Below are 25,787 nucleotides of genomic sequence, written 5' to 3'. Positions count from 1 at the left end.
ACACGCACAAACTAAGACAAATGCTTGCCCTGTATCTACTGGCTGATCTTGAGCTTGAGTGGGTGAACCCTCTCCCTTCTCTCCCTCTTGTCTCACTCCCTGCTTAACTTAGCCTTGGCGTGTCGTGGACAAACAGAGGATTATCTCCATTTCCTTTCGGAATTGAAAGGGCAGAAATTAAATGGTTTTTCATGACAAACTTGTAATTAGTCTTCATAAAAGTCAGACCCCGTGCACTGAGAAGTCATAAGGTTCTCCAATAAAAAGACAAATAAATCCCATAATCACTGCTGGATATTTGGTCTAAAAAATCGTTCTTACTTTAGTCTTTCTATGAGATAACGGTATTTTAGCTGACAAGTTAAACACAATGTTTACATAAACAGTTGTGCATTCATGTATGTAAATATCATAGTATTTACTTAGTGATATAGAGTAGTATTATAGAGGGGGTATGCAAGCCTCTGTGGAAAAAGCATAGGCAGGACTGACATCTTATTTATAAGGGGTGAAATTCTCAGCTCGACTACAACATGTGATTCCAATTGAACCTTCATGGTCCCTGGGACATATTGAGACATTTGGATCTGCAGAGGTGGGAGATGGATGGCTAAAGTACATGACCATGCGATGAGAGATGAGATGGAAAGGAGGGAGGGGGGAGAGGGGTCAGCAGAGACGATATGGAAAGAAAAACTGAAATGAAAAAGGTGGAATAAGTGAAGGGTAAGGAAACGTCAGGCGGGACGAGACAATTATGAACAAAGGGATGAAAAATGAGGAGGGAAGACCGGGGCTGGAGGCGGGGCTGCTGTCTACGGACTGTGATGTCACAGTGCAGACAGGACACTGGCAGGTCAGACAGATTTCTGGGTGACAAAGGGTTAAGATGGGGTCAAGAGTAAGCATAAACACACAAACGTATACATTTGCACAAAGCAATTTCAAAGAAAGCGGACGTTAGGAAGAACCAATTGCTCAAGAAAATATATATAAAAAAGAGATGGCAAGAGATGAAGGCAATAGATAAGAAAGAAAAGTATGTGTTTGACAAGAGTGACTACCACCTGTGCTGCATGCGGGGGGAAAGAGGGAAGAAAATGAGAGAAGGAAGGGAAGAAAAGAGCAAAGGTAAAGATTTAAGAGCCCTTGCCTACACTAAATCAGCTCAGCGCACTCCATGTTGTTATTCCGAGGCGTCACGGTTGAAGGATATGTGTTTATAATTTGTGTTATGACTTACTTGAAATTATGAGTGTGGAGAGTCAGAGGGACAGAAACAGATGCGTCCGTGTGATGCCCGAGGGAACCATCAATACTGTCTGCCCCTAAGTGCAGTGTGTTCATGTGTGCATGCATTTGCCTGCACACATTTGTACGTACATTTCCTCATGTGCATGTGTGATGTATTTTGTTAGCAAGAACATGGGGAGCCCACTAATGTGTGTTCCCAGAACATCCATTATGAATCTTCTAGTTTTTGATCATGCCCTTGCACCACTTAACTGTCCGACTCTGCAGAAACATTGCACTTGCTTTTATGGCTGTTCCTTGATTGTGAGTGTGTGAAGGTGCAGCACAAGGCTGAGGGCCCCTGGCTAAGCGGTACTAGAGGCCTGTGGTGAGAGCAAGCAGAGGACATGAGAATGGGGCATGGTTGAGTGACATTATTATTTATGGCCTTGGAACACTGTGTTATTTACAACTGAGGAGGTAGGAAACATGTCTATTTCCAACAAAAAACACACGCTCTGGGTTCATTTAGTAAGCTTACTGCAAAGCCAGTTCAGATGGTAAATCTGTGTTTTAACTCCAAATGTCGGGTTCATTTATTTACAGGAGGTCCACGTTTTGTCTACCTTAGGCAGGATTAGCTCAATGCTAACCTTTAGCAGCTAACCTGAAGCCAGCCACATGCCAGATGGACCTTTTACCAACTTCCCTCTGTATGTTTGCCTGGATTTAAGCCATTATTCATTTTAATCGATGAGTCAGGGTTTATTCGTACTCACTGCAAATCAAACTTGCATGTCTATCTTGTTTAAAGAAATTCATGTCAACTCCAATATTCCTCTTGAGCAGCTATATTAGAGATTACATGCTAATCCTGAGCGTCTACCAAGAATGCTAAACTTTACATGCTAACCTTGAGCTGTGCTTCCCAAGAAAAATCCATGCCAGCAGATGGTTCTCCCAGAACTGGGCCAGGTTGTGTGTGTTTTCACTTGACTAATAAAATATACATCCCACTTACTCTGCTCAACCCCACTCCCACCCTAGTGCTCTGACTAGTGGGGGGATGGGGGGTGGTCTAATTGAAAGAGTATGTATCAGTTTTACAGCAACAAAAAGGGAAAATACGAGGGGACAAAAATCAACAAATCTGCCAAAACTAGCCAAATGTTTAGAGTGGGAGCAGGGACGAGGAGAGATGGCCGACTGCTCCCAGAGATGAGCAGGACCAGACGGCCACCGCTGCATTCCAGCCAGAGACAGGGGGAGACAGATAGAGAGACCCAGACAGAGACGAACTGAGAGAGAGACCAGGTGGCTGTGTGTGTGTGTGTGTGTGTGTGTGTGTGTGTGTGTGTGTGTGTGTGTGTGTGTGTGTGTGTGTGTGGTGTGTGTGTGTGTGTGTGTGTGTGTGTGTGTGTGTATTCGTTTTTAATGAATACAGACAAATCAGATGAAAGGAGCATTATAACTTTTCTCAAAACGAAGACAATCTTGTCAAGGCAAAGACATTATCTAAAAGACATAAGGATGTGATTTAAATGTAATATGTTTTGACGGAATAGTTAACATTTTTGACAATGTGTACTTCTTTCCAAGAGAGTAAGATGAGAAAATCAATATGAATCTTGTGTTCCAGATTATTCAATCAATGAACTTTTTATTTAGCTTAAAACTAATTGTCTGGCTTTGACAGCACGATGGATGGCTGTCCTCTCTCACTTCCTGCTCCATTGCATCACCTACTGAGACTCTGGGGTCAGGCAGAGGCCTGTTGTTGTAAAAACAGGATAGATAAATAAACAAGGCCTCGTGGGATGTCAGTGATGATTATGATGTCACTGTCAGCTCTTTCCCATTAGGACGACCTTGGGTGTCTCCATATGTGCCCGTTTTTGCTTGAGTGCATGTGTGGCCATACTTTTCTTTTCCTGTCCAACCTCAGTCTTTCACTTTGAGGCAAGCAAAACACAATGGGATTAGTCGAAGTCTCTGTCAGCCTACCGAGCTGTCTGGCACAAGGCCCTCCTACACGGCTTCTACCAATAAGGTGAGCTTTGACCCTGAACCTCCAGGGATCCCACAAATAGCAGAGTGGGGTTTTCCATTCTCTTAGAGTTTGTTTTCTGTCTTTATCACCCCCCAGCTGACTGACAGTGTCTCCCCAAGGCCCCAAGAAACAAGACAGGGGGCTGTACTGTACCACACACATGTAGGGCTCCCCTGCTTTGCGGTCACACACACACACACACACACACACACACACACACACACACACACACACACACACACACACACCACACACACACACACACACACACACACACACACACACACACACACACACACACACACCACACACACACACACACACACACACACACACACAGCAGCTGGGTTGTTTAAAGCTCCCTGTCATCTGAGAGAGAGGTGAGGGTCACAGAACGAGAAACACTGCTCCAGTCACACTACTGTAAGAACACACACACACACATACACGAGAGGACAGGGAGATAGATACACACGTATGCAGCGTGTTAAGAAAGAGCACCAAGGCTTCAGTCTAAACATTGATGAGTTATGCCACCCCCCTGTCTTGTCCGTCTCTGATCGACCCCCAGCCATTATTTTACTTAAAAAAATTAAACTATACAATAGGGGACACAGGAAGGGTTGTTTTGTTGAGGTCATATTATATAAAAAGTATATGATGTTTGTTGAAAATAGGAAAGCACAATTATGTTTATTATTGTTTAATCATTTAGTCCCTAGAAAACATTCTAGTTTTGCTGCAATGTATCTGAATAGTCCTTCATGTTTGTCCAACCCTCCAAAAATGTAAATAATTCAATTCAAAAGTGAAAAAACAAATCCTTTAATCTAAAAAGTGTGATTAATTGATTATTATTATTGAAGAATACTAGTTGATTATTAATCATTTCGGTCATTAGATAGAAAATGTATTTTCTATTTATTAACCTCTTTTTTGTACTAGGTTCAGAGGAGCTTCAGTAAAGTCTGTGCTCTAAACAGTTAGTAATGTAAACTGAAAATACCAAGAGGACACCTTCTGCATTGCGTCATTTGAAATAGAGGTCTTCTGTATTGTCCTGTGTAATGCACCATGTTAAAATAACCCTCTGTCAAACACAGTTTATCACAGGCTCTTGAACAGGAAGCCTATTTCTCTCTCCATCTTCATTCCATCACTCCTTCACCCCTCCCTTTCTTTCCGATAATCAAAGAGAGGAGCCACTCATCGGAGGAGAGAATGGCATCACCTCCGCCTTGGACTTGGACCTCTCTATCAATTGACTTCTCTCTACCTCTTACATTTTCTATTTGGCTCTGTTGTGCCCTATACTCACTCCTGAGTGGGGCTAAATATTAAGTTCAAGGAGGTTATGCAAACACGTTGAAACAGCCATCCTTGGCCTAAGTATTACCCTGAACCCTTCAATTACCCGCCTTGCTTTCCTCTCTCCTCATTCCTTCTGCCTTTCCTGTCCTCTGTACGGGTTCTCTCACTCCGGTCATCTAACTGCCTCCTGGAAATATAGCGCACACTCATGAAGAGGGGCCAAAAAAACCTTAAAATATCAAGGGCAGAGAGTACAACATTGTGGCGCACTATTACACAAGTACGCTCACACAAATGTGTAACCGAAATACACACACAAACCGATGAAAGACGGGTCCAGAAAACAGTGGGAGCAAGTACCCCTGGTGTATTTTCTCTGTGTTCCAAATGTAGGGCCTGGCGGTGGACCACAGCTGAACCACAGCCGACATGCGGTGGAATGGGAGGCCACCACACTCACTTCCCTTAAAGGAGCCATAGAGACACACACATACGGGTGATCAGAGAATAGCACACACACACACACACACACACACCACACACACACACACACACACAACACACACACACACACACACACACACACACACACACACACACACACACACACACACACACACACACACACACACACACACACACACACACACACACACACACACACACACACATGTTCAGCAATTTCCTGGATAGCACTGTCATGACGAGGGGAGTCCATGTTTAAAAAGTGGTTTGAGGTGAAGGGACAGATCTGTATGGGCTGTTTCCCACAATGCTTTGCCAGACAATTACACAAGCCAATTAATGTGGTTACTACAGCACAGCTAGGACTTTACTCTATGCAAGTCGAGTGTGTGTGTGTGAACGTGCGTGTGAGAGAGATGTGTGCACTCTCTATTGGCCTGTAATACTCTAAGAATTATAGCTTTCCTTGGAGCTTTGACCAGTGGATTTCCCGTCAGTGTGTAAAGGACACACAGGGTCACACTAACATTCACCCCACACTCCATCAACCAATCACAGTTTTTTCCAATCACAGCCTCACGAGCTCAACTATTATAAAAGCTGCAAACCAAGAGAGAACTACAATACCCACAATATCCTCCCATAGAGAGCTCCATTACTTTCACAGAAGGAAACCGGAACCAAATGTTGTTTGGGACAGACTTATTTTCTAAGTAAAACATTCTTTTTAAATGTCTTATTCCCAATTACTGCAACATACAGTATATCTCACAGTACAATACAATATGTATGTAAACACACATTTAATGCAGTATCACTTGCAACTTCAAAGCAGCCTGTACGTAGATTAGCCCATAAATTAAGCACACACACATGCACACACATCTGCTAATAATTATCAATCCTCTGAATTCAACCTTGGTTAATTTGGTTTTCTTTTAATAAGGGATAATAAAATGGAAGTAAAACCAAAAGGACTCAAACTGCTCTGCTTTGTGTCGAAGCAGCAGGAACCACATGGTTCCTTTACAGTCTGCTACACAAACACACTCCGACCACATACTAACTATACAGACTTCATTAGCCCAGCTTTAAAGTGTGTAAGTGGGAACATGTAAATATACACAAAGCAAGAAATTATGAGAGAGACAGACAGAGAGGGATACACACACACACACACACACACACACACACACACACACACACACACACACACACACACACACACACACACACACACACACACACACACACACACACACACACAAACACACAGACACATGCACACACAGCAGGCTGGGTGAGGTTGCTGATTAGAGGAGCTGTTGCCAGGTCTGGACAGGTCTGCTGTATATTTAAACAGATCCGTGAGGATCATGGGATCAAAGAGTAACATGATTACTACCTGGCCTTCTGATAAAGAAATATAAAAAGTAAAAATAAATCTCACTATTATTTACCTGTCAATACGCACAGGAATGCACACATTTTGAAGCAAACAAACACACGACAGATACACTTGTGTCGAGGTGTATCAGTACAAGCACACAGCAGACACTAAGATATGCAAGAACACTCACATGAACACCACATGCACACACGCACACACAGACATATACGACCACACCGCTCTATAATCTGGGTAATTTGTACGTTGAAGCTAGTGTAGACAGATCTCGCCTCTGGTACATGGAGCCTGTTGTGTCATTGCACTCGCTTGTTCGTCAGTCGTTGTGAATTCCCAATAGAGACATACCCAACTTTAAAGTACACAGGTTGTGAATACGTTCCGTGTGAAGAAGACACATTATTTATCTACTCGTGCTCTTGTTATAATGGCTCTTCTTGTTCGTTAAAGATTTGAATGCGTGTGTTTAACATTTTTACAAGGGTATGAAAATTGAAGCTGCAAATGCACGGGCACATGCACGAGCAGGTAAGCATGAAACAGCAGAAGTGTGCCTTGTAATCTCTACAGTCAAAAGTACACTCACTCTTATACCTTTTAACTCCTTGCCTCAGGTCATCTTATTGGAATCCAGTTTCCTTTCGCCTTCATTATGTTTTGTCTGCTTTTTCTCATAAACCTAATTTAACTGATCCACAGAAAACGTACACAGATAAACACATACTGCACTGGCCGACCCTAACACCTGTGCATGGATTCCAGCATACGTCTGCTTTTTAATAAAGAGACCAGCGGTAGTTTGCAGTCAGATGCTGCTGACAGACCCACTGATCTCCAGTTAGATAACACACACAGACACAGCCGAGACAGCTCCCTTGGTAGATTACATCACGGTTATTTTAACAATGGCTTGCACTCAGTCCTTTTGCTGGATATGGTTACATGTAGGAGTGTGTGTATGTGTGGGAATCTTTTTGTTTGTTTTTTCTTGCTTTTCTGAAATCTTAAATGGTCATTGTATCTGTGGTCACTTTAATTTGTTTCTTAGAGTTTTAGTAGGAAATTAGGGTTGTTGTAATGTTAAATATACACCAGGCTCCTTAAGAGGTTTGCATAAATGTGTGTGTGTGCGTGTGTGTGTGTGTGAGAGTGAGTGAGTGAGTGTGTGTGTGTGTGTGTGTGTGTGTGTGTGTGTGTGTGTGTGTGTGTGTGTGTGTGTTGTGGTGTGTGTGTTGGTGGTGGTGTGAGAGTGAGTGAGATGAGTGTGTGGTGTGGTGAGAGTGATGTGAGTGCGTAGTGAGTGTGTGGTGTGGGTGTGTGTTGTGTGTGTGTGGTGGTGTGTGTGTGTGTGTGTGGTGTGTGTGTGTGTGAGTGTGAGGAGGTGTGGTGGTGTGTGTGTGTGGTTGTGTGGTGGGTGAGTGGTGTGTGTGTGTGTGTGAGTGTGTGTGTGTGTGTGTGTGTGTGTGTGTGTGTGGTGTGTGTGGGGTGTGTGAGTGAGTGTGGTGTTTGAGTGTGTTGTTTGTTGTGTGGTGTGGTGTGTTGTGTGTGTGTGTTGTTTGCTGTGACAAGGCAGTAAAGAGTATTACGATGTGCTGTTCCGTGTAACGACGTCAATGTGCTCCACTGACGTCGGAGAGTTGCGGGTGAGGGTGAGATCATTTACTAAATGAGTTGCGAATGTAACTTTACTTTTTCAGAGACTTCCATAAACAAAACGATGCACTTGCATTTTTCGCCTATCCTTAAATTGCTTTTCTCTTCATCAGGTATACCCCACATGTGAATGAGAAGACTTCATCTTAATTTGCTTGTGGCATGTGTCCCAGATTGAACCAGTTACCTCCAGATGATCATACTGATTTACAACTAACACATCACATTGTAAAAGAGTTTAATTAGTTAATGGAAATAAGGACTATTTGTGACTAATGTCCAGAAGACAGCAGGAGCCTAGCAGCTGTTAGAAAAGCAAGTTGGGCTTGTCTTTACAACACATTTGAGGTCAAACTGAAATGGAATTAAAGACACATTTCCAATTTCTGGTGTGAATATCAATTAGTATTTATTATTTACTCACCAATTTGTGTGCAGAAAAGCACTATCATGTCAGTTTTCAGAACAACAAAACGTAATGTGAAGTTCTGTAAAGTCCTAAAACCACTTATCAAGGCAGAAATAATACAAGTTTATGCTCAAGTACAAGCAATGTGAAAGCTTCTTCTTAATGTGCCTTTAAGTGATTGATTGATCGATCTTCATATTCACTTTAAAGCGCAAATTTGTAATAACTGAAACCATTCACATGCATGCATTCACACACACGCAACCTTACCAACATTTGAAGTCCATGACAAATGAAAGCTTCCTATAGCGAAAGCTTTGGCTGCTTTAAGGTGGGAAATGTTTGTAGACCGACCTACAGAGCAAGCTATAAAGCTGCTGGCCGCATACTTAATTCAAACAATTGGTTATATACAAAATGTCTAATCATTCTCTCTGAGTGCTAAACGATGCTAAATCAAATTATACCGTAAAGACACAGACCTGGGCCTGCTATGGCTCCTGCTGTGACTGTGTGCATGTGTAGATTTGTTTAGCTGAAATGTAAATATTGTTAACATGGTGTCTGTTTCAGAGTTGTGAGGTCTCCCGCCACTGTTACAGCAGAGAGAATACAGGTGTGTATTTTTGGTTTCCTGGACTTTGAAGTTGAAACATGCAAAGATAATACAGGAAGAAATAATTACAGAGAAAGTGGCACACAGCCATGAGGGGAAAAATACTCTAGAGAAAAAGTTTGCACGACTTACAACTGAAAAATACTGGGCCCTTTTTACAGCTACACTGTGATGACATGCTGCGCATTGACAAACAGCTCTCATTTGCCGTGCTGAGGATGGGCTGGAGACCACCTCAGAGCTAAAGAGAATTAAAAATAGACTCTGCTGGGAAGCCTACAGATACACGTACAAACACTTTGGCACAAAAATGTGTCCGTCACAGAACATCAACTTTAAAAGGAGGTGAAGAGCGTGTGAGGAATAAAGTTAGCAAGCAAAAACGAATTGTTTATAGCTCTTTTATCTGCAGTCATGCAATCAGAAATACCATGAAGCTGCTTAGAAGTTGGGCGAAACACTGGCACGAAACACATTGAGACTGACATGTTGAGATGTCTACATTGTGGCGTGCTTGTGTTTATGTGTGTATGTGCATGAATTCATTAAGTGTTTATACTGTATGTGTACCTTTTTTGTGTGTGTGTGTGTATGTGCGTGCAAGTGTGTTTATTGTGCACTGAGCTCCCAAAGTGACACTGATGTCAGGAAACTGAGACACTCCATGTCCGACAAACACACCATGCCAGGAGGACCTAAACAATGGGCCACAATTGCTTTATTGCTCAGTGTTTGCCCTAGGTGTCATGTTACTGAAGTCTCCAACACCATAAAAGCCTTCTCCATGGTTCAGCACTGTGTTTGTGTGTTTGCTCTGGCAGAGGCTCCCCTATGACTAGTTGTATTGGACATGCTCAAACAAAGCCAAACACACAACGGGAGCCGCAAGCAATTAGGGCCTGCCATAGTGCATAACTCCTCTCTGAACACCCCCTGTTTCCCCCTCCCCATGCACCAGTCCCTTTCTCCTCTACCACACAAGGATAGCGCTACCATGAGCCTCCATCCACAACACACACTCTTTCACATATCGTTCCCAGAAACATTTGCATGCTCACTCTGCGCTGGTACCCTGTGTGGCATCAGCGGCAATAAAACTGTTTCTGTGTATGTCATCTTCAGGATTAAATGTTAACCTCGGTGGGCAGAACTTTGCTGACTGGCACGAGAATGCCTGTAATGCTAGCAGTCGGCCTAATCCACTGGATTATTTCATATTACGATGGTTTAGCAGAGAGCAGGGTGGGCCCTGTGTCTCCATTTCCTTCTGTCATTGGACTACATTTGACGCAGTCCACATTTTACGACACCCACTTACTCTTCCTGCTATTGTTTGATGCAGTTTAAAACATGCAATTTATACATTTTTCATCTTGCGTTTTAACTCACATCTGCACGGTAGATGATTAAGACATCCTGTCATAGCAGAGTAAGGCCAGTCATAGTGAGTGATGGACATCCATTTTGAATCGTTCCGAAGCCGAGAGTAGAGGGTGATATCTCACTGTCTGTGGCTTGGACAGCAGACATGGTGAAGATCTGTTTCAAATCAATGTAAGAAAAAACTGGTAAATTCAATCTGGGTCAACTGCATTCTCCCTTCTACCCCCTGAAAAGCCCTTCCTCTTTTCTTTGTCTTCCTGGTTCTCTTTTGCCGTATTTGGGTGTCTCTTTGGCCTTTTGTCACTTAACACCTCATAAGAGAGACGTCACTTTTCTGCAAAAAGGGAAAAAGGACAGGATGGAGAGATGAAGCAGTGCTGTAGTTGTAAGGAGAGAGTTTGTGTGGGTGTGTGTGTGTGTGTGTGTGTGGTCGTGAGAGTGTGTGTGTGTGTGTGTGGTGTGTGAGTGATGAGTGAGTGAGTAGAGGCGTGTGTGTGTGTGGTGTGTGTGTGTGTGTGTGTGTGTGTGTGTTCGTTCAGTGTGTGTGTGTGTGTGTGTGCTGTGTGGTGTGTGTGGGGTTGTGTGTGTGTGTGTGTGTGTGTGTGTGTGTGTGCTGGGGGTATGTCTGTACCAGTTGTGTACTAATAAAGCTAACGATTGCCATCTGGCCACCAAACAGATTCCTGAATTCCTGTTTTTTCATGTCACAAAGCCATTATTCCATTCCTGCTCTTGTGCCACTTTAAAAAAAATCTGAACATTACTTTAAAGTTCAGACCCAGTTGTGTGTGCGGTGTGTGTGTGTGTGTGTGTGTGTGTGTCTTTACAAGAACTATAAACAATGACAGTCTTTGTTGCCCACTTACACCATGCACAGTAATGTGTGTGGTGTAAGTGTAAGAGCACGTATGAGCAAAAGCACACCAATTTGAGAGTATGACAGGGGACTGCATACCTCTGTATGTTTGTCCTATGTGTGTAAACCTTTTGTAGTGGCTTGCGTAGCTCTCCTGTTACACATACACATGTTCTTTATGGGCTGGCTAATGGAGCTGAGCTCTTCCTGCCTCTGTGATGTGGTTTACTGTTGTTTGATGTGCTCAGGAATCCTGCATAGGAGAGCACCTCAAGCCGATCTTATCACATAAAAGCCCTTGCAATGGAAGAAGACACTCAGCTTTTTTTTTTAACTTAATAGAGATCTGTGTCCCTGTGAGGCTGTGTGTGACCGTGTGTGTGAGTAACTTTGTGCGTGCGTACCTTTTCTCTAATTCAATCGAGTGTGTAACCCAAGGCTAAACACACACATTTGATTTCAGTAAATGCTTAACCCAGAGACCTGTGACTTGAGTGGATCAGAGACATGTCAGATATGTCAGGGAACGCTATGGTGAGTGCATGTGTGTGTGTGTGACAGAGGGAGGGTGCAACAGAGTAAAAAAAAAGGGATTTTACTTTAAAATATTTTAATTGAAATCATATAATGTGTTACTTTATGCAAGTTTAAGAAATATACTAAAGGTCTAGTTATTTCTTAGCTAGGTGTACCATATGTTGTTAGCAGGATTATTTGGTTCTTCATTTTACATACACAAGGAAATGAGGAAAAGAAAAGAAAAGTAATACATATTGGGTATTTTAATGCTATCAATAAATCAATTGGATAGTTTGAAAGACCTTCATTATGTGGAAAGATTTCACCTGATAATTTATCAGGTGTACAATATCTGTTTCAAATTTGTTTAGAAAAACATCCTTATTGGATATTTGTAGGAAGCCTTAGCCCAAAGCTTTCATTTTATACACATTTTATACTGTAGAAAAGGTAAACATTTATTGATAGATAATGTGGGAAAAGAGGTTACAAGGACTGCTTTTTGAAATCATAACCAATACAGATTTGAAACAAAACATCTATTATCTATTGGTAGAAACAGTTGCTACTGAAAGAGTAAGCTCAGGCGATTCCTGCTTTGCACGAATGACGCACACTGCATTACAGTTTACTGAATTGTGAAAAAGTGTGTATTCTGTTTCAAAATGCGTCATTGGGTGCTTCAGGTTCAGCCTAAACACAGAGGGAAATGAAAGGAAACACACCACCACAACCTCTGTAACAGTAATGTCAACCTCATCCTTTATCCAAATGCTTTACACTCCATAATAACGGATAAAATATTCACTGGGGTTTTGGTTACAGTAATGTCAGTGTAGACATACAGTCTTGTTATGCTTTGAATATTATATTCTGAAATGACACAACCTATTTCCTCAGTTTTCTGATCTTGATGTAAATTATTCAAGACATAAACACGCATAACTTAATATCAAGACGTTCATGAATGGTCACATTCTCAATCATGCATACACTGTCTATATTGGATTTCGTCTATGGCCTGATATTCATGCCATTGTCTTTGCTCACACTCCCTCTAGCCATTCTTGTCTCTGCATGAATCCTGTGTTGTTTGTTTAGTGGTGACCAGTCCTGTCTCTGCGCAGTCTGCCCGCCCACATAAAGGCCTTTTCTGTCTTATTGATGGGAGCTTTAAAGATGAAGGACTACACAGATGAAACTGCGGTTGCCATCTTGAATAGACGTCACGCTCACGCCAAATAAACTTTGGGTTTTAGTTCAGTGTGTTTTTTCTCTCTTCCGCTCTTTTCAGTGGGTTTTGCTTTGTTTTTAATGGACATCAACTCCAATGTCGTAAAAAAGAGACAAATGTTTTATTGCCGAGTTGTGAAACTTTACAGTGTCTGTGATGCTTGTGAACGGTAATTTCTCTCCACAAACAAATAAGAAAACTGTAGTTTTTATTTTTACGACATATCAAATCCTAGCAGTAAGCTTAACCCCAGTGACCCATACTTTCTCTACCAATTTTATTTCTTCTTATTCTCTATTCACCCTTCTCTTTTCCTTTCCTTTTATTCCCCGCTTTTTTATTTCTTTTTCTTTCCTCCTTTATAGTCCTAAACTCTGGATAGTACCCACCAGCACCGAAGAAAACAGTTATGTTTCCAATATGTCTCCATTTAGCAGGGACCAAATGAACGAGAGCAGGGCCAAGACAAGAGCAGGAAAAATCATCAAACAGCCACTGGCACAATCTGCTTATCTTTCACTGCTAATAGCTCTCATGCTCTTCACATCATTGCTTCGATGTGCACACATGCACGCACACACACACACACACACAAATTCATGTACGCACATGTTGATCTTACTTGCACACAAACACATTCATTGCGCATTAGTGAGGATACACATGCTCATCCAAACTTGCTTGGGCTGTTTCCTGCCACTGCCGAGAAGTACATAATGATAATTACAGTTTGGGTCTACATCCCTGAATTAACCAGATCAGACACACACAATCCAGAAGTGCCAGGGGCTGCTGTGGTGTGTGCTGACTGTTGTGCAGCCCTGTGCTGAGAAATGGTCCGTTCCTCTATTGTTTTCTATTAAAACCTCCTGGAAACCATCTCAGCAAGACTGAGAGATGTGCAGAGCCAATAAAACTCCAGTCAAACTTAAAAAGAGTCAGAAAGTCCTTACTGAGGACTTTATGTAACAATATGTTACTCTGATTGAAGAACAAGTATAGAAGTGAAACTGAGAGCACGGTGAGAGCTCGAATGATTCTGCCATTAAGGCTTTTTTTATTGATCTGTAAAAGGTACAAAATAATCAAAGAGTGAGAGGCAAAACACAGACAGAGAGACCTACTTACTGTATACCCAGATAAAGACCAGACGGGACAGACGTAGCCAGAAAAGCAACAGAGAGAAAACCAGGAGCCAGCAACTCAGGTGTGTGTGCCAACCACAGAGGCTTGGAGGTGTTTACAGTGTGAGAATATATGCCAGTAATCCCCATTGACTCCACTTGTGTGGGGTATACCACCATTTCATGTGCCCATAATGGTAAACCAAGAGAGCTTTTCACTAGGCCACTGTTTTACAATGCAGCACATCCAACAACATATTACTGGCTGCACTTAAAATAACCCAGCAGTTTTTTTTTTTCTAAATCACTTGCTGCTGCAACCATTTCGGGCTTTTAGTTAACTCTGTGTGCTTCATCTCTGCTGCTATCAATATATCCATGTGCACATAAATATTTATATATGAATATGTATATTTGAATTCCAAATTGCTTTACTTTCATGACAAAATCTATCTTTGCATTGACAACACCTCCTCCCTTGACCTCCCCTTCTCTCTCCTCATTCCTATAGTGACCCCTGAGGGCAGGACCGTCATTAAGAGGCCTTCACTGGTCACCTCTGGCTCCTGTGTCCCGGGCTGCCTCTTTATGGCCGCAGGGCGCACCTAATCAATTGCCCACTCATGAACACTCTTAAAATCTACGACAAGCAAACACCCGTACACAAAACAACTTCCATTCAATTAGTCTTGAGATGTATTCAAACTTGCGGGCTCTAGTCTCCCTGAGGCCAATCAGGATTGGGCTTTCTCGAGACTTCTACCCCAGCCAAATGACACTAATTAGCTGTGTGTATGTGTGTGTGTTGCGTGCAGGTATGTGCATGTGTGTTTGCGACTGACCACTAATTAGCGGAGCTGGTGCACCTATTTCCTCAGGACCATTTCCTGTGATAGTAATTATTAGGTACGATGTGATAAATTCCAGGCTTTCTTCCACCCGTCTAGAGATAGAACAAGAGAGAAAACAGACAAGGAGAGGGAGAGCGAGCATTTAATACTAAGAGGAAGTTAAGGAGGTCACGGTTAAAAGAGTAAGAAGAGACTATGGAAGAATGATTTTACTGTAGTGGTGCAAACTCCCGTAGGACAAAGGGGAAAGCAGTTTCCATATGCAAGATATTCCCTCCTTGACTTGGCCTCACTATTTTCCTTTTTAGTTGTCAATCATTGCATTATTTTTGTTTTTGTGTGACACAGTCGTCACATCTTCATATGTCAGTCTTCAGATTAAGACAAGACGTTCTTTCTGTCTCTGGAAAGACTCTTCTATTGCTGTCTATCAGCTTAACCAAACACACATACAGTACACATACTATCCTCTTTATTCTATTCACCAGTGTCCTCCGAGCATAAACTCATCTTTCAGTTCAACATCAGCTTCATAAGACAGCTCTAGCCTGTAGTCACTCACACTGACTTTAGGAGACAATGCCACTTCACCTTGGCCATTACATGGCTCCCAAATCCTCTCTGCTATGTCAGCAGCAACACAGCAGTATCCATACAGCAGGCAAACAGAGTGTCATTTGAAAAAGAACTCAAGGGTTTAAATAACGTACAGGAGAAAAAAACCTCCAATTCATAGGTACTGGGCGGTTAAATGCTTGCCAAAATACTATGCGGATAAATGCACCAGTCAAATATTAATAAGAAGTGATAGAAAATAACCATAATTTATGCTAGAACAGCCCAAACCCTGAGAGAAGTGAGCTCAAGGTATGACGTTTGCAAATTGCAGTCCAAATGAAAAACATGGTCTGGGAAAAATGGGTCAAAAAAGTTTGGCACCTAACCTTCAATTGCGTGAGCTGAACGGCTGAACGGTGCAATGCACAATTCCAAATCTGGCTATACTACGCACACTTTCTCCCTGCTTAAAGCTTATTTCATGGGACCCAGACAGGGCTTGACAGGAGTTGCTTGGATACCAATCGCAACCTTTATGAAAAATTGGCAACCAATTGTTTGCTTTGGTTCCCACCAGTGGTAACTACCTTTAACATATTTTCATCATTAAGTTGAAGTATAACCGGATAGTGTCTTAATGACTTAAAATATAACGTGACTAATATTTTCAATGTAAGCTACCGCTCTTAACAGATTGTGTTAAGCCCTGCCAGGTAGACTGTCATTATCTCACTGTACTGAACAAGGACTTAGAAGCAGGGATTTCCATGTGATGAAGCCCTCCATTGACAAAAGGGTGTAGCATGCCTAGGCCCTGACATAATAACACACCTACAGGCCCGACAGCCGACACACATGTCGAAGGTAAATACGCGTGTCAGAGGGCACGGGAGCACAGACAGACATGATGAATTGCCCAAAGTTCCCACGAGGCGACACACATACAAACTTGCTCGGCAAGAGAGGAAGGTGATGTGTGGTCAGCCTCTCCTCATCACTGCAATACAGAGAATCCCATTCACACACTGCACCTACCCTCTATGTCTCATCATTACTTATCACAACAATGGCACTGTAACACCATACCTGTCTGCAGATTTCGCCGTATATGTGAGTGTCGTTTAAAAAAATGGGTGAATGCAATGCTGCAATGCTGCTCGGTTGAATAGATGAATGTGTAAATATACTTTTTTGGGGTGAAATGTCTTCCAATGATGTGTGTGTGAGTGCACATGCCGTATATGCGTTTATATCTGCTGGTGTGTGTGCTCAGGCCCCTCAGAGAGATCAGCGAGCAGGGACATGACCTTGCCAGTACAGCTGGTCTTTCTGTGTGTTTAGTCAATGTAACCATGGCAATGGCACTGTGCAGACACGATGTCTACATTTGGGATTTGAAAGTCATAACGTCGCTGCCGCTCTAAGCTTCATTATGCCATGGATTACTGTAACTAGCCAACAAACGGATACATGAACACACTTCACGGACAGAATTGAATTTAAGGGTTACAGGTCATGGGTTATAACATTTGCACCGTGAAGAATAGCTCATTTAAGTTTGTAGGCTGAGTTATGAGTAATGATAAAAACATGTAAGCATTATATAGCCGATATTTAGCTTTTGCCGTATGACACAAAGGGTATGATTATATCCAAATAGTCCACACATGTTGAGCAAATGTCCAAATCTCTGGCGAAAGAAAGTGTGAACACATGAAACGCAGGATTTTCTATGACTAACTGTTCAGCAAAACATGCAAGACATAAGAGTGTATAATTGATAGAGCTCCTGCTTTAGTATTACACTGAGGGATTAGTTTTATTTTATGAGGTATTTTGTTCCAACATTTGGTTTGGTTAAAGTAGTGAAATTTAACATAATAAAAGAAGAGGAAGAAAAAAAGCCCTCAGCATGTCTTCAACATTTATTTTTCCATTACATCGTTCTCAAATCTTCCAACGCAGCATGATTTGTGCTCTGAATACATTTCTATTTTCAATCTCTGGCACATCCATTAAGGCTTTCCTATGTGAACAAATGTGAATCAACAGGTGGATGTGGTGCAGGTGTTTGCTGATACATGTTGTGTTTAGTCATTCTTCTCTCTCTCTCTAGCTCTACAGACTCTGCTCCAGCTTTCCTCAATCATTTCCCTGTTCTTTCTTCCACCACTTCCTCCATCATTCTCCTCCTCCCTTCCTCTATCCATCACCCCCATTATCAATCACTCTCTCATTCTATCATGTACTCTTTCCTCCCTAAGTCCCTGCTTCGACTACGCTCTTTTCTTTGGTTTACTGTCTTGCAGAGTCTCTCTACTGATGTTTGCACAATTTCCCCCTCCATCTCTCAAATGGTCAACCCCCCCCCCACTCTACCTCTAAAAATGTCCACTGTGTCAACTCTGCATCTCTTTATGTGCATGCCTCAAAGCTGCCGCTACCTTTTTTCTTAACTCTATCAGCATTTGCCATCACTAAAATGTAAACAGAGATAATATCAGCTCCATTCCCAGTGTCTACAGGAGGATCAGGTTGAGTAAGCCACTGCAATGTTGTGGCATATAGTATTATCCAATTCAGACTATGGAAACATCTCAATGACTAGCTATTCAAAATGTCCAAACACATCATTTCTCTATTGTGCACCTACACCTCGTGACCCGAGACTCATTTAATGGCTAGCTTCTCCAGAGGCCATCTGTGTTAGTATGAGTGTGTGTGCGTGTGTGCGTGTGTGTGTGTGTGTGTGTGTGTGTGCGTGTGTGTGTGTGTGTGTGTGTGTTGTGTGTGTGTGTGTGTGTGTGCGTGTGTGTGTGTGTGTGTGTGTGTGTGTGTGTGTGTGTGTGTGTGTGTGTGTGTGTGTGTGTTTGAGTACTGTACAGTATGTTGGAAACTCAATCTGGTGTGGGGTGATAGAGCAGACCCGCACCGCTCCTTCTACATCAAGCATTCAGCTCCATATCTGAAAAGGCATATATAAAATAGGCACTCTCCATCTCTCTCTGTCTCATCACAAACACACACATGCAGCCACATATACACACACACACACACACACACACACACACACAGACACACGCACACACACACACACACACACACACACACACACACACACACACACACACACAGACACACGCACACACACACACACACACACACAACCCAAGCTAGGAATCCCAGCATGCAATGAGAGGATATTGAAAATGATTTTTTCCCCTCTTGTCTCTTTCATTAACAGTGTTGAAAAGCAAAGAGTCTGCTCTCTCTCCCTGGCTTATACACACACACGCACATTAAACAACACACACAGAGAGCTCCCCATTTCATTGGGGAACGTGCCTCACATGGTTTGCTTCAGCTGGTCTTCTTGACAAATGCCACATTACAGCGGGGAGAAGGAGAAACTTGGCAAGCAATCAAACTTCTCTCATGATTTCTAAGATTTGAAATACTTCAGTTTGTGTAGCCCCTCCATTCCATCCTCCCCTCCCTCTCATTCTCTCTTTCTGTCTACTTCTTTTTTTGCCTTCACTCTAACTCCCTCTCTCTCTCTTGTTACCTCTCCTTTCTCTGCCTTATCTTTCCTGTTTAGTTTTCCCTGTGCTAACTTGGACCAGAGCTGTGCTGTGGGAATACGGCCCCTTTTAAAGCAAAAAGCCAAAGTTTGTGTGAGTGTGTGCATGTCTACATACGTGAGTGATTATATGTGAGTTCCACTGAGGTTGTGTGTACATTCTGCATGCGTATCTTTGTGGCTTGTACAGATGTAAGTCAGTCTCACGAAGCTTCGCCCCTCGCAATTCAACAGTCCTTTAATCCTCATCATCAGTGACCCCAAACCCTTGCCTCTGACCTATTCTTACACACAGACACATACAGGTTCAAAGCGACAAAAGACCACACACACACACACACGCACACACACACACACACACACACACACACACACACACACACACACACGCACACACACACACACTCGTGCCCCCTGTGCCCCCTACATTAGCTCTTACCAGTGGAGACTTGCATTCAGTCAAAGTCTCAAACACAAAGGCAAATAATCCCATCTACTTTGTTGCCATTTATGTCAACCAAGCATCACACTAAGCTTCTTCCTCAGACACCCTTTTAATAATAATTTTAAATGAATTTAACCAGAGTGACAATAAAGTAGAGTGTCATTCACATGGTAGGTCTGTGAGTATTTTTCTAATATAATGTACATACCCAGGAGCACAGATTTAGTCTGTTTCATATGTAATACATTTCCTCTGCTAAACAACCCCATGTAATGTTTGGATGGTGGAAATTGAAACAGACATATAGTTGGTTTGAATCACAAGTGTGTGTATGTGCAGATACACGGGCAGGGCACTCACTTTCTTGGTCCCCGGCACATACAATGTACACATATACGTATTGTAGGCCCATACACACATTCCTTCCGAGTTAGTGTGATCAGAGGGTTTTGTGAGGCGTAATGAATTTTAAAAAGTTGTGTTTTCAATACATATGTGCCAGCCTTCCCTTTTGTACTGTACAGAGTGGCTCACATTAAAGGCATTTCTCTGCAGCACATGACAACCAGATATGTGGCTCCATGCTCCTTCAATCAGAGAGCTCAAAGCAAACACACATGTAGCCGCTCCACTGACAGATCACTGAACTTCACTCACACATTCATACAAACGCACTGACACACACTCACACATGGAAATATAGCCAGTCCTGCTAACTTTCCTCCTTCTCTAAATCTCTCTCTGTCACACACAGACATACAAATGAACAAAACAGCCAAACACACATTTTTCTAGCCTGCTGTCTAAGGCTGCACCACCTGTCCTTAATAAATGTAACTTTTCACGAGACAGCTAAAGACAACGGCTGATCCTGCTTTAAAACACACCTCAGGACTGATGTCTATATAACACTCTTGTGGAGAGATGCACATGTGAACAGGTGAGCGTAGAAAAGGGCCTAATACAGTATTAGACACAGGTTTCTGCTGCAGCAAACAAGCTGCTGTGCAGGATGATGGAAATGCACGCATGAAGCACTGAGCGAACTGCGCCAATGTTAATAAAAAACCCTTCATCATATACTTTTATAGACTGGGTGTGTAGTCACTACCAAAAGCACTTGTGTTTTTTTTCTTTTTCTGACTGTTTATCTTACTGCAGTTACCAGCAACTCTGCATTACACATCATGCTTTGTCTGCCAATATACATGCAGTTTAAATAATAAATAATACTGCAGTAGTAAAGTCTTTTTTTAACTGATGTAAGACATGCATTTTATTAATGTAGAAGTAATGGCATGAGGTTCCACAGAGTGTGATCCGATGTGACCTTTTACAATTTGAAAGGAAAACATAAAGTAAATAAATAAATAAGATATACATACTTTGTGGATATAATGTTTTATATAAAGAAAAATAGCTGAGTTTGAGACTAACTTCATTTCCAGAATCTCCTCCAGCTGTTTCCGTCGCTCATGGCGAAGACTGTTGAGGTGCCCGTCTCTCTCATGCAGGGACTGCTGGGTGGAGGACAGATGCAGCTTGGTGGCATCAAGCTCCTGACGTGTCTTCTCTAAAGCCCCCATCAGCTCCTCCAACTATTCAAGGGGATAACAATATGATCAGGTTAAAACATCACCAAATGTATCAGGTTACTAGCCCTCATTTCTCTGTGTCCATTCAATCATTTAATATTTCATAATAATATTAAAAATAAAAGATATATTATATACTCGCAGTTAGTTTTTGTCACATACACATGGACATAAAGTAATGAATTACACATTTATTTGAACTTGTATTAGTTTTTTTACTTTGAAAGTGGCCAGATGTAATCTAGGAGCAGGTGAAATTACTGAGGTTTAAAGGTGATATGATATGTCCACTGACCCTTGGACTGGAAACAAGAGTTCCCTCTTGTCTCCCACCTTTCTCCACTCATTTGATCTCACTCTCAAGTGTGGCTCTACTTTAGAGCAGGTGAGAATAATGCTCAACCCCTCAACTACATCTCCTCCCTCTGCACACACATGCCCTCCAGCCATGCAGGCCAACCTGCGTGTCTGAAAGACAGGATGTGACCTCAGGGCATCAATTATTCTAAGACAGGAAGTCACTAATTGTCTAACAACAAGTACTTTACAATAGGATGCAGTACTAGGCTGTCTTGCTCATAAGATGTAAATGGAAGGTCACAAACATTTAAATGTATCTTTGTTTTGATGATTTGTAGATGTGTTATGTAATATAGTAAAGCAATCATTTCTGGTGTTGGGCCTCAAATGAACAAAGGGAAAGAAAATGAAAAAAAAAGAAGCAAAAAAGAAAGAGGGAGTATTAGGGGAAAGCACTCCATGGGGTAGGACATGAAAAAAGAAATGGGCCTCTTTTATGAAGGGGCCAAATCGTTCACACATTTTCAGGACACTCTCGATCTCCGCTGGTTTTCTAGGTGTGTTTCACAGATGTCAGATAATGTGCTCACTGACTGGTCATGAATATCACATATGGAGTCAGAGAAGAAAGGGTGAAAGCATGCCGAGAATACGGATATTTGAAATGGTGGGAAAGTGACAACTCTCAGTCATGAAGCCCTCAGAAGCATTGTTTTAAATATAATACACCCTATATCCCTGCCAACAACAACTGACCTCTGCAGTATCCAGCAGATAATATAACCAATATCAACAAGACATCCAACCGTCCAAAATCACACCCTGTTTAATGTTGGATTTCTTCTTTGAGGCTTAAAACAATCCAAAGCCAATCTTTTTATCTTGAAAGCCAAAGGTCACACACACACAACTCCATTTACACCCACCACATGTCTATCAACCCTCATGCACCAACTGCCTACCTCCCGATCCCCCATTAGTCCACCACCCAGGCTAGCCTGCACTTCACAATCACATCATTAATAAGGAATACAATGCATTTTAGTGAAATTAGGGACCTAATCAGCTTAGCGGTGAGCCTGTGCGTGCTAATTTAGCTCAACTTCAAGGCAAAGCCCCCCAGCCAGGCTAAGGCTCACTAAGACTGGCCCAAAGCCCCTTTAGTTGTTAAGCTGATTGGGGGCTCAGAGGTAAGGGCCAAATCCCTCTTGTCCATTTGCGTCGGTGTTGCTGGTTCAGAGGCCTAGTTCAAACGGCAAAGAGGGGGAGAGAGGGAGAGACACAGGAACTTAGATTGAGAGAAAGGGATAGAGAGGGTGGAGATGATTGGTTGAGACAACTTAAGAAGGCAGATGGGAAAGAACGAGGTTCGGGGACGAAGAATGGACAGGAGAGATGATGGCAGGAGAAGGACAAGAGACAGAGAGAGGCAGAGACGGGGTGAGAGACTTAGAGGGGGTGTGAAGAAAAGCGACCCGGGGCATTACCCATGCTCCATTTCAGCAGGTCAGGCTGATGGAGGACTTGTTTCAGCGCATTACACATCATGAGACTGATTACTCCGGGACAGAGGGGAGAAGAAAGAGGAAAAACCAAGGAAAGGAGTGTGTGGGGGGGGGGGGGGGGAGAGGGTGATGTGAGAATGTGAGTCTGGCAGCGCGCTCTGAAACGGTGCCAGGGTCAGGTGATGTTTCAGAAGGACCTGTCCCCCTCTCTGGTCCCCCAATATCCCTTTCCACACACACTATGTTTCTCTGGAGTCTGAGGCGAGAGTGGTAGTTGACTGATGACTGTGTAACTGCATGTTAATGGCATGTTGACTCGCTGCCTCCGTGTGCAGTGACGTCTTTCTGGCTCACAAAGTTCAGCGTGTTAACAGAACCTACTGTAGCAGTGAGCATCAATGCTGAGAGGAACAGTGCCACATGGGGACCTTTCCTCGTGTCAGTGCCGGCTCAATACGTGTCAAGTGCAGTCGCTAGTATGACTGCATGCTGCCTCGTTATATTCTCTATGTGAAGGATGTGGATTGACTTGAAACAAAGGCAATTTCAATATAAGTTTTGGGTCAATGAGTTTATCCTGACACAAGTTAAAAAACAACCTTTTCTGGCTAGACAGAGGTAAACTTTGGTCAATGCTGAATCATTCACTTTACTCATGCAAAAGTCCCACAGACATAAATAAACTTTTCCTTTGGACTTCTCTGTGAATCAGAATAATGTTTGATAAACACAGTATCCATGCTGACGGTAAGTCAAGCGTGCAAAGTCCAGAAATTGCAAAAATGAAGAAGAAAAACAGCCACAGTTAGTATTGGCTCTCACAGACTTTTCTAAACCTCCTATTTGCCTGTTTTGTGCAGCAATCTCCTCGCTTCATCTTTAAAGTTTTCTCAATAAGGTTCTGTCTTTGAACGCACCCTTTGTGTGGGTGAAAGCATATAAATGTGTGTTTGAAGCAATGCAGCACCATTCTCCCTCAAAATGTTAGTTCTTGTTCTAACCGCCAATTGCTCTCATATTACTTGTGGCACTCATCAGTAATGCAAGGTCATTCTCATTCAAATGCACACTCACACCAAGAGGAAACACACTCCCTTGCCCTGTTTCTCTTTCCCACCACAGACACACCTATGCTCTCTCTCACACACACAAACACACATTGCAAAACGCACACAATTACACTTTTTGGACCCACTTAAAGAGTTAGACTGGCCGGCTGGCAGTCAGACAGACAGATATATATATATACTGAGTAAAAGGGCAGCCTGTACTCCATCAAGACTACAAGTCTATAGATGTGTTAATGAATTCCGATTGCATGCTCATGCACTCACAATATGTTTAACATATGCTCACATTTTCAAGCATGCAATAGCAAACTTAACGAGAGACAGAAATGAAAGGATGCTGGGAGATTTTGTTTCAGTTTTTAAGAGGTAGAAAATAAACAAGCGCATGTTTAGAGAATAAAACTAAATTAGGCAGAGAATAAATATAACAGACAGAAACCAAAACACAATGATCCCATTTTTGTAATGATATTTGTTGGTTAAAAACTAATATTAAGGGATTATGGATCATTCATCATCCACAGTCGGCCTGCAGTTCCACTCTAAGCCACATGGGGGTGCAGTTAAGTTCTTCAAATGTTCTCAGTGGTCTGTTTTAGATCAAGGTCAGCTGATACCTGCAGTCAGTTTTAAAGGTAGGCTGCTTATGCAGGGATGCATGAGACTATCTGTGTGTATGAATGTGTGTGTATGTGTATGCTGGTCCTAAGTCTTCCATCAATGTGTTAAGCTTCAGGTAAACCTGTCTCTGGGACTGGACACGGGCTGTCTCCTCCTGCGCCCAGAGAGCCTCCCTATGTGCAGAGGTGTTCATGCTCTCCCTCAGTGACCTCTCCAACTCTCTGATCCGATCCGCAGTCTCCCGCATGGCATCCTGGGAAGCTGAGAGAGGAAGCTAAGGGGGCGAGAGAAGTTCAGAGAAGGAGGTCGAGGAGGAGGGTTGGAAGCCAAATAGCAAAAGGCAGAGGGAGAGTGTTTTTCTTTGAGAATACTTTGCTTTGAAAACTCATCACTAAATGTTTTTACATTGGAATAATATTATACTAGCAAAAGATAATTTAAGAAAGGGTGTTTTTATTTGATCCCTTTGCGAAAAGAGAAATCCAGTCCATGTAAAACAGAATCAAAAGAAAAGACTTGAGGAAGTAAAAAAGCTGAGGCAAGAGAAGAACAAGACTTCACTCAGAAGGAGACACAGCCAAGACGAAGAGAGTGATAAGTGATGGAGAGATAGAGTGTGTAAGTGCTGTGACCTTTGCCAACATCTATATGAGTGTGCAGCGTGTGCTTATGTGAGAGTGTGGCTGTGTGGAGTAGACCGTGCACGATCACATGCACAGTTTGTGTGTGGCCTCTCTGACACCTACGGTGAGTGGGGGAAAAGGATCCCTCTCCACACTGGGTGATGGAACTGTGAAAGAAAACACTGGACTGAAATAATAAACCCCCCTCTCTCTCTCTCTCGTCTTCTTTTTCAAAAAACTCTCTCCTGCTCCTTAATAGTTGACTTTCCTTCAAGTTCACACGTTCACACTTTTCTGGGAGCAGTGCAGAGGCCTCGGAGTCACATGGATAAGCAGACACTTCTCAAACTGAACCAATTAGAGTTCAGTTGTACTTGT

The 25,787-nt window shown here is 42.5% G+C and overlaps 1 protein-coding gene across 2 annotated transcripts in view; it reads right to left on the bottom strand.

The window, feature by feature from the left end:
* LOC117493981 (ELKS/Rab6-interacting/CAST family member 1-like) overlaps positions 1-25,787 on the bottom strand; it is a 143,544-nt gene that overhangs the window by 47,663 nt on the left and 70,094 nt on the right. The window contains exons 13-14 of one of the 2 annotated variants that reach the window (XM_034144578.1): positions 24,908-25,060; positions 21,133-21,293 (exon numbers count right to left, since the gene is read on the bottom strand). In XM_034144578.1, coding sequence (XP_034000469.1) covers positions 21,133-21,293; positions 24,908-25,060 — 314 coding nt within the window. The remainder of the gene's footprint in view (positions 1-21,132; positions 21,294-24,907; positions 25,061-25,787) is intronic. The other variant, XM_034144579.1, reaches the window with a different exon arrangement.

This window comes from Trematomus bernacchii, unplaced genomic scaffold, assembly GCF_902827165.1.
Source record: "Trematomus bernacchii unplaced genomic scaffold, fTreBer1.1, whole genome shotgun sequence".
Taxonomy (NCBI): Eukaryota; Metazoa; Chordata; class Actinopteri; order Perciformes; family Nototheniidae; genus Trematomus; species Trematomus bernacchii.
Note: the sequence above shows the minus strand (reverse complement) of the source record. Positions and strands in the feature narration are given on the sequence as shown.